Here is a 14189-nt window from a genome sequence, read left to right on the forward strand (position 1 = left end):
AATTAAGCGTTTTAAATGACATCAAAAACGTTAGTAAAACTTAGGATCCTTACATACTATCCGCCAGAGTTAATTAGTTTGAAACTGAGGTCTAAAACGACCTTGTTGAAAACTTTTAGCTCTAGAATCTAACGCGAGGCCAATCTTTTTCAAACATTTCTCTCTAGAAACTAGATATTAAAAAGTCGTTTTTACATTATCATCTCTATGGACAAGTATTTTCATCTGTACTGCATCTATAAACAGGAGTTTCTTAGTTGAAATCTGGTTCCTTATGGAAGGAAAACTAGTTTAATGAAATGTTACACAATCAAATGGCAAGTAACATGAATATTTATATTTCTCCTTTAAAATTCTTATTTCATTCATGACGTTATTTAATTATCTCCCCGTGCTCTCTGACTTGTGTTGTAAAGAAAAACACCAAACACGAGCGTGTCTATGTACAAGTGTTCAACACTACCGCCTGCAATCAAAACACTAACGTCTTAAAATTCAACATAACAAAACCTCAGAACACACCTTATATTCATCTCTAAACCCTGAGCTACAATTCTGAAAAGTGGCTAACTCTGAAGTGTAGCGTCAGAGAGCCTAACTACATTCATTCAACCTTTATCACATATTCACAATAATTTGCTCTTTTTACAGTCACACGAATAAGTTAAAATTTTTGGCATTACTCTAATATTTTTACTTTTAACATATCACAATATTTCTTAACTTTTAAGATAACAGTTCAGATTGTATATAAGGACATATTAACATGCCGTTAATTTTACGCATTTTAAAACATACATTAGTAGTACATTGTTAACTTCTATTCTTTTCCAAGCAAGTGCCAATTCTTCTGCATTGAAATTCTACATTTCAAAAGTCTTTCAGATTAAAACTTCTTTCTTGCCAGAATCTTTTAAATAAAATTTTATACAATAATTTTTACAATTTTCTTAAGGTACCTTTCTCAAAGATTATCAATGCTTTTTCAATATTCAAGTATTTACACATTCCTATTATACATTAATTTTAGTTTTACTCGCGAGTAACTGAAAAACAATACCAAAATAGGTAACAACTCCTTTCTCGCCTTTTTGGCGATAAAGGTAGGCCTCACATGAGGTAAAAATTCTTGAATTCTGCCACTTGCAGTAAGATTGAAAAATTAACTTACGGTTTCAAAGTAACATAAAGTTTTACTTATCTTTGTGATATTCAGACATCCTTTTTTCTGCCCAGTCCTGGAAGGTAGCGAAGACTACGGTCTGGTTGATCTTCCTTCTTGTGCGGGTTCGCCCTTCGGTCCCTTCCTTTAGCATCTGCCTGTGGTCACGGCCGTTTGATGGCAGCTGGTCTTGGCGGAACCGGGACAACTGTCTCTCGTTGTTGCCTGGATCTCGTTGCTGGCTGTTCAAATTTTTCTTGCGTCTTTGCATCTGCAGCTGGTCTTCCTTCATCAATTCGTCGACATTTGCTGCGTAGACTCCTATCCGATGGGTAGATCTTCTGTTTTGGAGCCGTGTTATAGTTGCTGTCATTTCTCCTGGCTTTCTTTGCATTAGTCGTACTTCTCCCTTCTTCATTCTGGGGGTGGTCGTGCTCTCTCTTCTCTGGTCGGTGGAACGACTTCTTTTTCTTGTTACCTTCAGTTTTCCAACGGGGGAACTTTCTTTTCAATTGCTCCTGTCTACTAATGGCTTGCCCTTGGGATTGTCGTTGTTCCACCTCTGGAGCTTCTGCCTGCCGTGCCGGATCCTGCAAAAGATCTTGAAATATTGGCATTTTATTACGATTATAAAATGGTTTTATCTGGTCTACGTTTGCGGTGCAGGTTTCACCATTCCTGGCTTTTAACACCACTAAGCCTGAGTTACTTTTTCTATGACATATGGTCCTTCAAATCGTGGATAAAATTTAGCAGTTTTATCTTCTGGTGCTGAAGAAAGTGAATGCTTAATTTTTAACACTTCATGTCCTACTTTATAAGTTACTCCCCGTCGTTTCATATCATAATAAAGCTTCTGTTTTCTCTGTGCTACTTCAGTGTTCTTTTTTGCTTCTTTAATTTATTTTTCTATATTGCCCATTTTAAATTCTGGGGCTCTTTGTTGAACATAAAATAATTTATCTAACGGCGTTATAATCTTTCTGCCTAAAAATAACTCAGCAGGAGTTTTGCCCGTCGTATCATGTTTTGCGGTCCTAAGGGAGAAACCTAATTCATTGACATAGTTAACCCAGCTTTTATGAAAATTTTTAACATAACTACGGACAATTTTCATTATATTTCTATTGACCCGTTCCGCTATATTTGATTGCGGCCGATACGGGACCATTTTTAAATGACGTATGCCCAGTTTTTGGCACATGTCTTCAAATATATTACTTACAAATTGAGGACCATTATCCGATATTACTTTTAGGGGCGCCCCGTATTTTAAAATATATTTATTTAAAATAGAATCAGTAACTAATTTCGAGGAGGCTCGTTTTAAGGAAACAATTTCGATCCACTTACTAAAATAATCAACCATAACAAGGTGATAGCCACTTTTATTTAACTGACTTTTTGGGAAAGGGCCCAATAAATCGATGCCAATTATTTCATTTGGAAATTCCGATTTAATACTATTTAGAAACCCGGCCGGGCGGAAATTAATATAATTAACTGCTTGACATGTTGGGCAGGACTGGACATACGCCCTTGTTAACTTTTGCAGCTCAGGAAAATAAACTGCTTCGCGTACGCGTTGGATGGTTTTTCGAATACCAGCATGAGAAGCTAAAGCGGAGTCGTGTAACTCCTGCAGTACATTTAATCTAAGACTAGCTGGGATAACAGGTCGAAATTCGTTGTTGGAATTCGTAGTTTTTGTATAAAATAATAGACCATCTATTAGTTCGTAATGGGCCGTCCTATTTCTTATCGCGACAATATATTGGTGGCTAAAATTTTCAGGATCCTTTAAATAATCATAAATATTTTTAAATTCAGGATCCTTACTCAGTTCGGTTATCACAGTTTCTCGGGAATGTAACTTACATGCTGTGAGCATTGCCACCTTTACAGTATTAACTTCTTCATCTATTTTTATTCTGGATAGGGCATCTGCTACGATATTTTCCTTTCCGGGGCGTGTGCTTAATTACCAGATTATACTCTTGTAACTTTAGTGCCCATTTTATTAACCTTGTGGATAAGTTTTTCCCTGAGTACAATCTAGTTTCCGCCGCATGATCAGAATACACTGTTATTGGACCTTTCGAAAATAGACTCGGAACTTTTGCACTGCTAACAGAACTGCAAGTGCCTCTCTCTCAGTCGCGGAATAATTTTTTTGTGTTTGATTTAAAGTTCTACTAAAAAATGCCACGGGCTGCTGATTTTGCGAAAGTACCGCTCCTAGCGCATAATCCGAAGCATCCACTGAAATTTCTAAATTCTCATCGTTTTCAGGAAATTTCAAAACAGGGGCTTGCGTTAATGCTTGCTTTAATTTCTCGAAAGCACTATTGGCTTCGGCCGTGGACGAGAAAATTGCCTTTTTCCTTTTTAATTTTAACAATGGTTCAACAATAGCTGCAAAATCTTTTATAAAACTCTAACTTCAATCTTTGGAAGAGTCAAATTTTTCACAATAACTGTATTTAACTTGAAGAAAGAGGGCTTTTCTTGGCCTTCGGATTTCCGCACCCTCCCGTCAGCAGAAATCCGTTTTAGTTTAATTTTCTTTCTTCCTTTCCATGCCTTCCTTGTTTTTCCGCTGGCCTTCAGACTTTTTTTCTGGCTTACTATTGAACTGTCGACGTTCGCCGGTTGTTTTTGGATACTTTTTGGTCCTTGCCCTCTGATTCGATTTGCTTCCGTAGCCGTGTTCTTGCCTTTGCTGTGGTCTTGGCGCACCAAATTGGCTTCGTTGCTCAAACTGGCGTCTTCATTCGATGTCCGCCGTTCTTCTATTTTCAAACTGGATTGTTAGCTCAAATAACTTTTCCAGTGTAGTCGGATTCCTTAATTAAATAAAGTCTTGTACTTGGGGAACTAAACTCGGCAAAATCACTTGAATTATCTCAGGATCCGGACGGTTTCCATACAAGAGTTTAAAGACGTGAATTTTTCTTAAAATAAAGGTGGAAAGATTTTCGATTCGTTGCTGGTATATGCTGAAGAGTTCCGTTTCTAAACTTGCACGATCTCTTACGACAGGGAAGGGTTTTACTAAGGCAGTCTTAAAATTTTCGTAAGTATAGGTGGGACTTCCCGCTTGACCCAAGAGGCTTCTGCCTATACATTTGAACCAATTAAGCGCTTGGCCCCTCAAAGCGCTGGTAGCTAAGGTGACTTTATGGAACTCATGGACTGGATACAGCATGAAGTGGTCATCCAATTTTTCCAAAAAACTGGTTACCGGTGAGTTTCCATTAAATGTTGCTTCTGGTTTCATCGATGCGCGCATGGTCTGTACGATGTACCCAAATCCTTCCAGGGCGGCAGCTGGCATTTCTGGATTCTGAGTCGCTTCTGCAGGCACCACAGGTTCTTCTTGAAACTCGGCCATGGTTATTCTTCTTCGTCGGGCGCCACTATCAGGACTTGTATTCCTCTTTACTTGCTTTGGAAACATGAACTATCCTGACTCGGAACAGGGAGCTTACTCAAGCTATGTTTACTAAATTACGTGATTCAAATCTTATTTATTGCAACAACTTAAACTGTTATGACACTTTCAATTGCACAAGAGGCCCTTGCTTTTACAACTGCATTTATTTGCGGAACACTTCCTTTTGCAATAACAGTGTGTACATATACTCCTCTCTTTTCAATCTACACCAGAGCATATCTGTGATTGTCGACATACACCGGTGAGGGTCCGAATGTAGAAGAATGTAATGCAATATTCGATCTTTCACCGACGTATTTGGTGAATGTTAACATTCTCCGGTGAAAGTCGACATTCTTTAATTTCGGTCTTTCGAGGTAACATATTTTTATACGATTATATACATATATATATATATATATATAATATATATAACACTTTAAATTGCACAAGAGGCCCTTGCTTTTACAACTGCATTTATTTGTGGAACACTTCCTTTTGCAATAACAATGTGTACATATACTCCGCTCTTTTCAATCTACACCAGAGCATATCTGTGATTATCGAAGTACACCGGTGAGGGTCCGAATGTAGAAGAATGTAATGCAATATTTGATCTTTCACCGACGTATTTGGTGAATGTTGACATTCTCCGGTGAATGTCGATATTCTCCAATTTCGGTCTTTCACGGTAACATATGTTTATAAGATTATATATATATATATATATCGTGTATATATATTGTTTATATATATATATATATATAATCGTTTATTGCAATGCATTGTCGGAAACGCTTTCCTGGCCCATAGTGACGAGAGACAACACAAGAAAAATATGGTACGAACATTGTGAAGATATTTTTTTATTTTCCTTAGCGCAGCGGAAACCAAGAAATAAGAACAAAAGCAGGGGATCGCCATCAAAGAAAGTATTCGAAAGTTCCTTCGGAACGTATCCTAAACATGGGTTTGGTAGAGATAGTCCAGTGCATTGTTCAGCAAGATCACGAGAACTAACTTGCATTATCAGTTCGTCTCGGGGTACTTCAACACATAAGTGCACGAAACCCCAGTTAGAAGTCCAACAGGAACTTGTGGCACATATTGTGGCAGGTGCTGGTAAAGTCCTGGGGATGCACGGTATTTTCCAGAGCATCTCATGTTGGATGTACGAGAGATGGGATACCCGTAACAGGGTGCAGGTCGTAATTTCGAACACCTTTTTTGAGGTCCATAAGTGTCTAATTTTGTTCCTACTTTTTAATTTCTCTTGTGCTAAGCGTAACTGGTGTCCGATCTTTTTTGTGTTTTGTGTTGTTTGCACCGGCCAGGAAAGTGTTTTCGGCCATGTTTTGCCATTTAATTTTTCGTCATCGTCGTCTCTCTCATATATGTGTATAATTACATATGACTCAAGTGTTGCTACTATATGATGACATTTACAAACACGGTGTTTAAAATGCTACATATTCCCATCCGAAAATATCTTTTTCTTTTCCTCTTGCCCTTCAAATAAGATATATGTGTCCTTCATTGCAAAATTACCTGGAACTTTAATTTTTCTTTTTTCGAGGACAATGGAGAGCATATTTCAGTATAGGCAGCTGTCAATATTCAAACATCAAATTGTAAAAGCCATTAAAGTGTGGCCGAAATGATCAGAAGGGCTAAATTCGCATAAGGATTTAGGAAATACATTTTGAATGATTTTGTAAATTTTCCTTCAATAAATTTAATGCAACAGGCAAAAGAAATTACAGGGAACAATAAATATAGGAGAAAACAGGTATATCTTTTCCTAATTTACTTTGATTTGATTGATTTCTTTCTTTCTTCCTGTATAAATAAATAAACTTTAAGAATGCAACTGAAGAATGAGAATAAAAGTTTCAATTGAAACAAATGGTGGCAAAAATCCTAGTGCGGCTCTGATGGACTACGAAAAAGACCAGCAATATGATCCGAATTTTGAATAACGAGAGAAAATTTGAAATCTGTGCAGCCAGCGATGCAAAGAGACTCGTTAAAATACAGGTTTGGCTGATTCAGAAAGAACGTTACGTGTATATCTTCTAAAATGCTTTTTCCATCCTTTGTTTGTAGTTGTTTCCCTTTTCATTTCAGTTTCCTTTTTTCCTCCTATTTTGCAATTTTCGTCATTGTTTCCCTCTGTTTTTAAGCCACCTGTTTATTATTTCTGTTATTATTATTGCAACTTATGTAAAAATTAAGTAAGGAAAAGTAAGGCACTGAAACTTTGCAAATTATTACGCTCTACGTGAGATTCATGGAGGCCGCTTATTGCATACAAATAACGCAAAATACTTTAACTTATCTGCTTGGCTTTAGGTCAGAACAACGAAAACAACAAATTCACCCTTTGTAGAAAACAATTCTGCCAGGCAATAATCTACGGGGAGTTTTTTCCCTATGAAACTGAGCCAAAAGTGTTATATAGTATCTAAATATGGAAGTGTTGTACATGTTAAACGTGATCGTCATTGCATTACTTTCACTATTTTACTAATGAAATAAAGATATACCGATTTTTTTGTAGATTGGAAAATCCTCCTTGTGATCATGAAAAGGAGCAAAAACTGGAAAACGAGAAAGAACTGGAAAACGAGAAGGAACTGGAAAAGAAGCGAGAACCGGAAAAGATGCAAAAACTGGAAAAGAATCAAAAACTGAATAAAAAGGAAGAACAGGAAAAGAAGGAGAAACTGGAAAAGAAGCAAGAACTCGAAAACAAGAGAAAACTGGAAATGACACAAAAACTAGAAAAGAAGCAAGAACTGAAAAAGAAACAAAAGCTGGAAGAGATACAAAAACTAGAAAAGAAGCAGGAACAGGAAAAGATACAAGAATTAGAACAGAAGCAAGAACTGAAAAAGAAGCAAAAATTGGAAAAGAAGCAAGAAATGAAAATGAAACAAGAGCAGAAAAAGAAGCAAAAACTGGAAAAGAAGGAAGAACTGAAAAACAAACAAAAACTGGAAAAGCAACAGAAACTAGAAAAGAAGAAAGAACTGGAAAAGAAGCAATTACTGGAATGGATTCAAAAACTAGAAAAGAAAGAAGAACTGAAAAAGAAGAAAATACGGGAAGGAATACAAAAACTAGAAAAGAAAGAAGAACTGAAAATGGAGAAACATATTGAAGAGATGCTAAAACAAGCACACAAAAATGAACTGGAAAGGCAAAAGTTGAGGGAAAAATTGCAAAAACCAAAAAAGAGAGACCTGAAAATGAAGAAGGAACTGGAAAAAATGCAAAAACTGGAAAAGAAGCAAGAGCCGGAAAAGATGCCAGAAATGGAAAATATAGAGGAGTCTGAAAAGACGCAATACCTGGAAAAGAAGCAAAAAACGGAAAAGATTCCAAATCTGAAAGACAAGCTGGAACCGGAAAAGAACTGTCAAACCCGAAAAGGAAACCGGTTGAACTGCGAAAAGAGCCAGAACTGGATACCGACTGTAGAACGATTGATTTAATGACCAAACGAAGCAAGACCCGGAAAAGAAAAATAGAACAAATAAATCATATACCTGCTTCATTTTACCAAAATTTATTATCAACAACATTTTTATTATCAAGAACTTTATGGTGTTCTTAGTATATGGACGGCATTTGATAATATTTTGCTCGGTAAGTGTAACTACTGATATATTATAAGCTAGTAATTAGTCATGCTAACTTTAAGATACCAGTATTATTTTAGCAGCAACTAAGTACACTCTTTCGTAGTTCAGATCTATGTTTTCAGTGCCTTTCATGGCTGCGAGGTCTTCCGGTTTTACCTGGAAAGTCACAGTTTATTGACTTTTTTAACACATAGCTTTACACATGACAATATTTTTCAACAATAAATTTATGTTGTGCTACTGGCTTTAAATTGTGCAAATAAATATTGCACGGCATATCTTTCATAATTGAACTCATGAAATTAATTTATACAAATTTCATTTTAAAATTTGTTTGACCCTGAGCTGTCTTATCCAACTGCAGATATTCATAGAACTTTATATCAAGGTTCAAAGAAACGTTCAAAAAGGAATGTTTATCCACTTTTAATTATGTGTTAATCAGCATGATTTGCATTACTAAGATTGTAATTCTAAACAAATTAAAAGCTATTGTAGTATGTACATTAGCTTTTCATTTGCTTTCACCTTGTTTAAATTCAGTTTGACATACCACAGTTTCCGTCTCTACTCAGGATTTTTTCAGTGTAAAAATTCAAGATTACAAATTGAAATGAGCGAAAGAAATAACTTTTAAAATGTGTGTATACATTACATCAGAATCATAATATAATTAGATAAATAAACTGAATAATATGTTATAAAGCGAATTTATATCAATTTCGATTTCTTTCAAAATAGAAATTCCTTCGCACCTCATAAATCTCACAGAAACTCTCGGTTTGTGATTCGTGAGCTTTAGTTTTTTATATTTGGAATTTGGCAGCAATATGATTCACTGTTACGATGCAAATTCTTGCTCACAAATTGGTTATCTAACTAGAAAATGGTATAATTAAAATAAAATGAATATTATTAGATGGAAATGTTGGTTTCCTTTGCGTTTATCTGAATGGTATCGTATATATAAACCTGTTGGAGACGTTTTTTTCCCGCACATCGAATAGAGACACATAGTCACATAATACAAATAATATGAATACAAGAATATAGTGTAAGATGATGCTCTACCACATTTCTCTATTACTTAAGACTGCGAAAGATTTGTTAAAGCATTACAGGATCATACTCTGATGGATCTCGCCGTTCTGTTTCATTTTCTGCCCTCGAAAACACATTATCTTAGTACAATAGATTACTTTTGAAGGAATGGATTATTTGAAAACATTGTAACTGTAAGAATTATTCTCTGACGTTATTACTGAAAAAGCGGCTGAGAGCATAATCTTTGGCTATGCTCTTTAAGCTGTATTAAAACCATTTTGAAATGTAAGGCCTACAAACTGAAACGTAAATTTATCTTATTTCTGTACTATTCATTAGAGTTATATACATTCCCATCAATAGATACTGAATGGCTAAATATTCTGCTTACCCAAATCAGTTATTTTTTTTCTCTCTTCTTTTTCTTAATTTTAATTAGTCCGGAAAGTAAAGCTATAGAGAATTTCACTTCTTCATTAGAAATCTGATTTAGAATTTTGTTTTCGGAGATAAAAGTTTGAATTCTTTATCCCTTTTCTAAACACAAAGATTGAAAAACGTAACATCGAAATTTTGAAAACATTTATACACTAATAGAAGGGAAAAAAAACAGAATATAATGCTTCAGCAAGCATGTAAATATCTCTATCACTTAAGTTTCAGCTATGTTTGCTATAGTATATTCAGGCGTATAAGGCGCACTTTTAAAAGAAAATGCAAGATTGAAATTTATGGGTACGCGCTGTACGCCAGCTATAAAAATGTTATGTTTAGAAATATGGAAAAAGTGATTAGAATTAGATAAAATTAGATTTCTGCGTGTAATTAAATGCTTTTTATTTAAGAGAAATAACATAGTTTATGTACTTAAAAATTTTCGTTATCGGATTCTGTTTCATTTTCACCTTCACCTCTGATCCATACTTGCATAGACAGATCCAAGTTCCTCATATACGTCTCAATCTATAACTTCAAGCACATCATCGAATTCTGTTTCAGTTTTGCCGTAACTTTTACTCTGATCCACACATAAATAATCATCTTTCGTTGCATCTAGACCGTCAGATATACCACATAAATTAAACGGGTTTAATTTTATTCCGTGATTTTATTATCTACTGACACACTATTTATGCGCTGACATGACGTATTTGGTCTCCATTTGTAATTAGTTTTTTCACCTTCACTTTTGTTCGAGTATTCCACTAACGTTTAAAATATTCTATCGATGATTTATTGACATATATGTCTAATATATGAACTAATGGCAATAATCCGCTTGGATAAACTGTCATATCTGTATAACACTCTTTCAACAACATATTTGTGCTATCCGTTAGATGGAGGATGAACATGTCCCAAAGTATTAGACTTTCTTGATTATCTGAGGCAAAAGGAAGCTTTTGCCAAATATTTCTTATCCACAGTTTCACAACATTTTTCTCCGCCGATCATTTCTCGTGAATACGGATGAAAACACTTTCGGGAAACTGCACTTCAGCAAAGTCTTTCTTTTCAAGATATCGATGAGCTTTTAATTTCGTACGGTCGGCTAAGCAGGAGATCAGTACGGTGAGGTGAGATTTCTCGTTGGCCTATTGATTTTATGTTAACCGTTATTTTTCTTTCATATCATTGTTTCTTTATCTCCTACTATATCAAAACTTCAGGAATGACATCGATATTTGCAACACGTGATAGTAAATAAAGTTTAACATATTTTTAAAAACTCATCAAAGTTTTATCTCTATATTTTCGAAGCCTTTGAAAAAATTTTATCTCTTTTTCTCGGAGAACTGAATTATTCCGTGAAGTAAATCGAATACACAACCTCAGTTTGCTTTAGAGTTTTCACTTCCATTTGCACTCGTTTTTTCTATTTTTAAGGCAAAGAAACGTACGCTGTTTCTTGTTACAATTAATCCATTCTAGTGATGATGGGGATTTTCTACAATGCAGTTTCCAACACTTTCGCCGACGGTAAGCTATTTCATTACTTCTTTATGCAATACACATTTATTCTTTGGCGCAATAATCATTGTAAAATTTCATGCCTCTTCCACTCGTGTACGAAGCATTCACGAAAACCATCCTGCATGATTTCCATTTTCTTTCGCAAACTGAATGACTTAACATTTGAAACTTGCATAGTGTTTGTTTCGTTCGGCGAAAGCCATAACTACTGGTGAAGAAAGCACTGGATGAACTACACTTCACTAAAAGCAAATGTGATATCGTTAAGTCTTTGATGTTGACATCAGAACCACGGCTTCAAATGACTACAGAAAGAAGAAACATGACTCCTAATTCCGCAAATTCACTTTGGTCGAAAGTGCACTCTTATCCAAATGATGTTCCTTATTTCTCGAAGTCCTAGAATAACATTCTCTTCCACATCCAGAATGAATACAAATCACCTCCTACCTTGCAGAAATATTTTCCCCGATAATCATTTCTCCTGCGCACCACCTTATCGCTTGCCAAACTGCAATGTTTCCGCAATTGACATATTTGCTCGTGTTTCCTAAGGTATGAAATAATCAAGAAGAGCTGTTGCGAGATATGATGTTTTTGGTATTGCCAAACCACCATGTGTATTTTATTGCTTTCTTTATTTACTAAAGACCTGATGCATTGTAATTAAGCGATATAAGAACTTGATTTATATGCGATTACGTTTTCTTATACAAAATGTTCCAACAAGGTGCTTATGGGTTGTAATTTCATTTATTCAAAACTCAGTCTAGTTATATTTATAAAATTTTCAATAGCAAACGAAAGTTTTAAGAAAACAGTTTAAACGTTTTGGGTCAAGATACTTTTCAAAAAAAGTCTAATCCAAGAATTATTTATATGAGAAATTTTATGTAAAAACAAATGGCGCACATTTTTACGTTTGAAATTTACTGGCATATTCCATGCCAAATTTAGTAAGAGATTTCAGGTTTTTACCAGCTATAGGAAGTCAAGGATTTCTAGAATAATTTACAAAGTCAAGGACGAGTTCTGTCTATTGTTAATTGGTATTTTCATTTCCAAAATAGAACATTGAAAATTAAATTTTGAGAGAAGTCTTTTTAATTTTTTTGGCACGCTGCATAATGAGTTCATTTCAAAAAAGCTGAAAATAAAAGTATCAGTTTTCTACATTTTACTAATTATTCTTTCCTCCAATACCTAGACTTCATTTCGGAAACTTTCCTTTTGGTTATAAGAAATAAATCACAAAACAATTGACTGATGTCAATCGAAATCAGACGGAGATACTTATGTTCAAAATTATTTCATAACGAGTGCAAACTTTTTCCTCATAAAATTATGAGTGTCGGAGAAACATATGAAGAGCTAGGCTTCGTAATTTTTACAAAACAAATGACTTTAAATTTAAAAGTACCAAAGCGCAAACATTTACGTTTTTCAAAACACATTTGTACTTGCAAGTCAATGCCTACCACAAACGACCAAGATCCGGTCTGAACTTTTGCAGACAGTGCACAGACATGCGTTTCGAGTACCTTTCATTTTGGTTATTTGCGTATGCCATGTAACCTTCTCAAATATTCTCATGCTTGTGACTCAGAATTGAAATATCATTTTAACTGATATTTTTATGTGATGTGTAACAATAATTTTGTTTATTTTTCAGGATGAAGATTCAGGCCCCCTTTGCGCATACCGACTGTAATTTGAATAGCCAGTTTACAATAACAAGCTTAATAGTAACCGACCGTCATAGGAAGACGCCCGAGGCTTAAAGGAACGCGAATCTCTATCAAAGTTGCAACTTGTGTAAATGCAATTTTGACTTTTAAATTCTTTTATTTTCCCTTTCTCGTGTCAAAAATGTTTCTTTCTTCAATATTTAGTTTAATAACGTGAAACTTTAATTTAAATTTTTCTTTTCGCTATTTTTACTTTAAAAAGATTTTAAGTTCTTTCATTTTACAAAAGTAATACTGATTTTAAAAACTATAAATATTTCCTTTTGGTTTTTTATTTTAAAAAATTGCTTTTAAATTCTCACTTTATTTATTTTACAGAAATATTATATACTCTTATAAGCTAAACATATTTCTTTTTTGTATTTCCATAAATGCCATTTTTTCAAAAAATATTTTACTCCTTTTCATTAAGGGGTGTTGGAAACCCTATAGCAACAATGTTGAATTGGCAATTTTTGGATTACCTTTTCTGAAAATCTGCTGTTCTTACAGGCTTGAAGCTTTTTACGTAATTAAAGTACATCTATCACCTCGCGCTCTTACAAGCACGAGGCAGGTTCGTCTATGCGCTCGCCATAGTAGGAAAATAATCTCTATCTTTGAAATTTTATCCTCTAATTTATTACACATAACGGTACACAATATACAATAAAACAAATATCACTAGTATAGTATACATTTAATTATATACATAATATAAGGCGTGCAAAACATGTTTTAAGTAATCTCAACTATATACATAATATAAGGCGCGCAAAACATGTTTTAAGTAATCTCTTTCCACACGGCATGGCTGCCGGTCCAATCGCTAAAGTACCAAGTCTCGTATTCACGCCACCAGCCTGCCTCGATCGGTTTTTCCGAGGAATCTCGAATTCTTTTAATACGGTGTCTTTAATCATAATATTGTTATATCAATCCATTTCATCGAGAGTCGCGATCAAACTTTTAACTTTTGTTTTTAAACTCTGCAAAATAATTTTCCCTTCTTCAGATATTTTATAGAGATTAAGAATCACTTCATCATGATGTAAAAAGAACAGCCATTTCTCAGCTTTCGATGGTGGGTCAAACATAACTTCTTTCATTATTTTCAAATGTTTCAATAATCGTTTCCCTTGCTCTAAGAATCTCTAAGAATCTCCTATATCTTGATAAAAATAAGAACCTTAATTTCT

General features: G+C 34.6%; 1 protein-coding gene across 3 annotated transcripts in view; it reads left to right on the plus strand.

Annotated features, from left to right (window-relative positions):
* The window catches only part of LOC146997130 (uncharacterized), a 37999-nt gene extending 24943 nt beyond the window's left edge, over positions 1–13056 (plus strand). For all 3 annotated transcript variants that reach the window (XM_085816737.1, XM_085816736.1, XM_085816735.1), the window contains exons 2-3: positions 7159–8249; positions 12936–13056. In XM_085816737.1, the coding sequence (XP_085672863.1) occupies positions 7262–8095 (834 nt within the window). In that variant the 5' untranslated portion in view covers positions 7159–7261 and the 3' untranslated portion in view covers positions 8096–8249; positions 12936–13056. The remainder of the gene's footprint in view (positions 1–7158; positions 8250–12935) is intronic.
* The last annotated feature ends 1133 nt before the right edge of the window (positions 13057–14189 follow it).

The sequence above is a fragment of the Stegodyphus dumicola genome, chromosome 5 (genome assembly GCF_044657685.1).
Source record: "Stegodyphus dumicola isolate Sdum_Otavi_A_Nest chromosome 5, ASM4465768v1".
NCBI classification, from domain to species: domain Eukaryota; kingdom Metazoa; phylum Arthropoda; class Arachnida; order Araneae; family Eresidae; genus Stegodyphus; species Stegodyphus dumicola.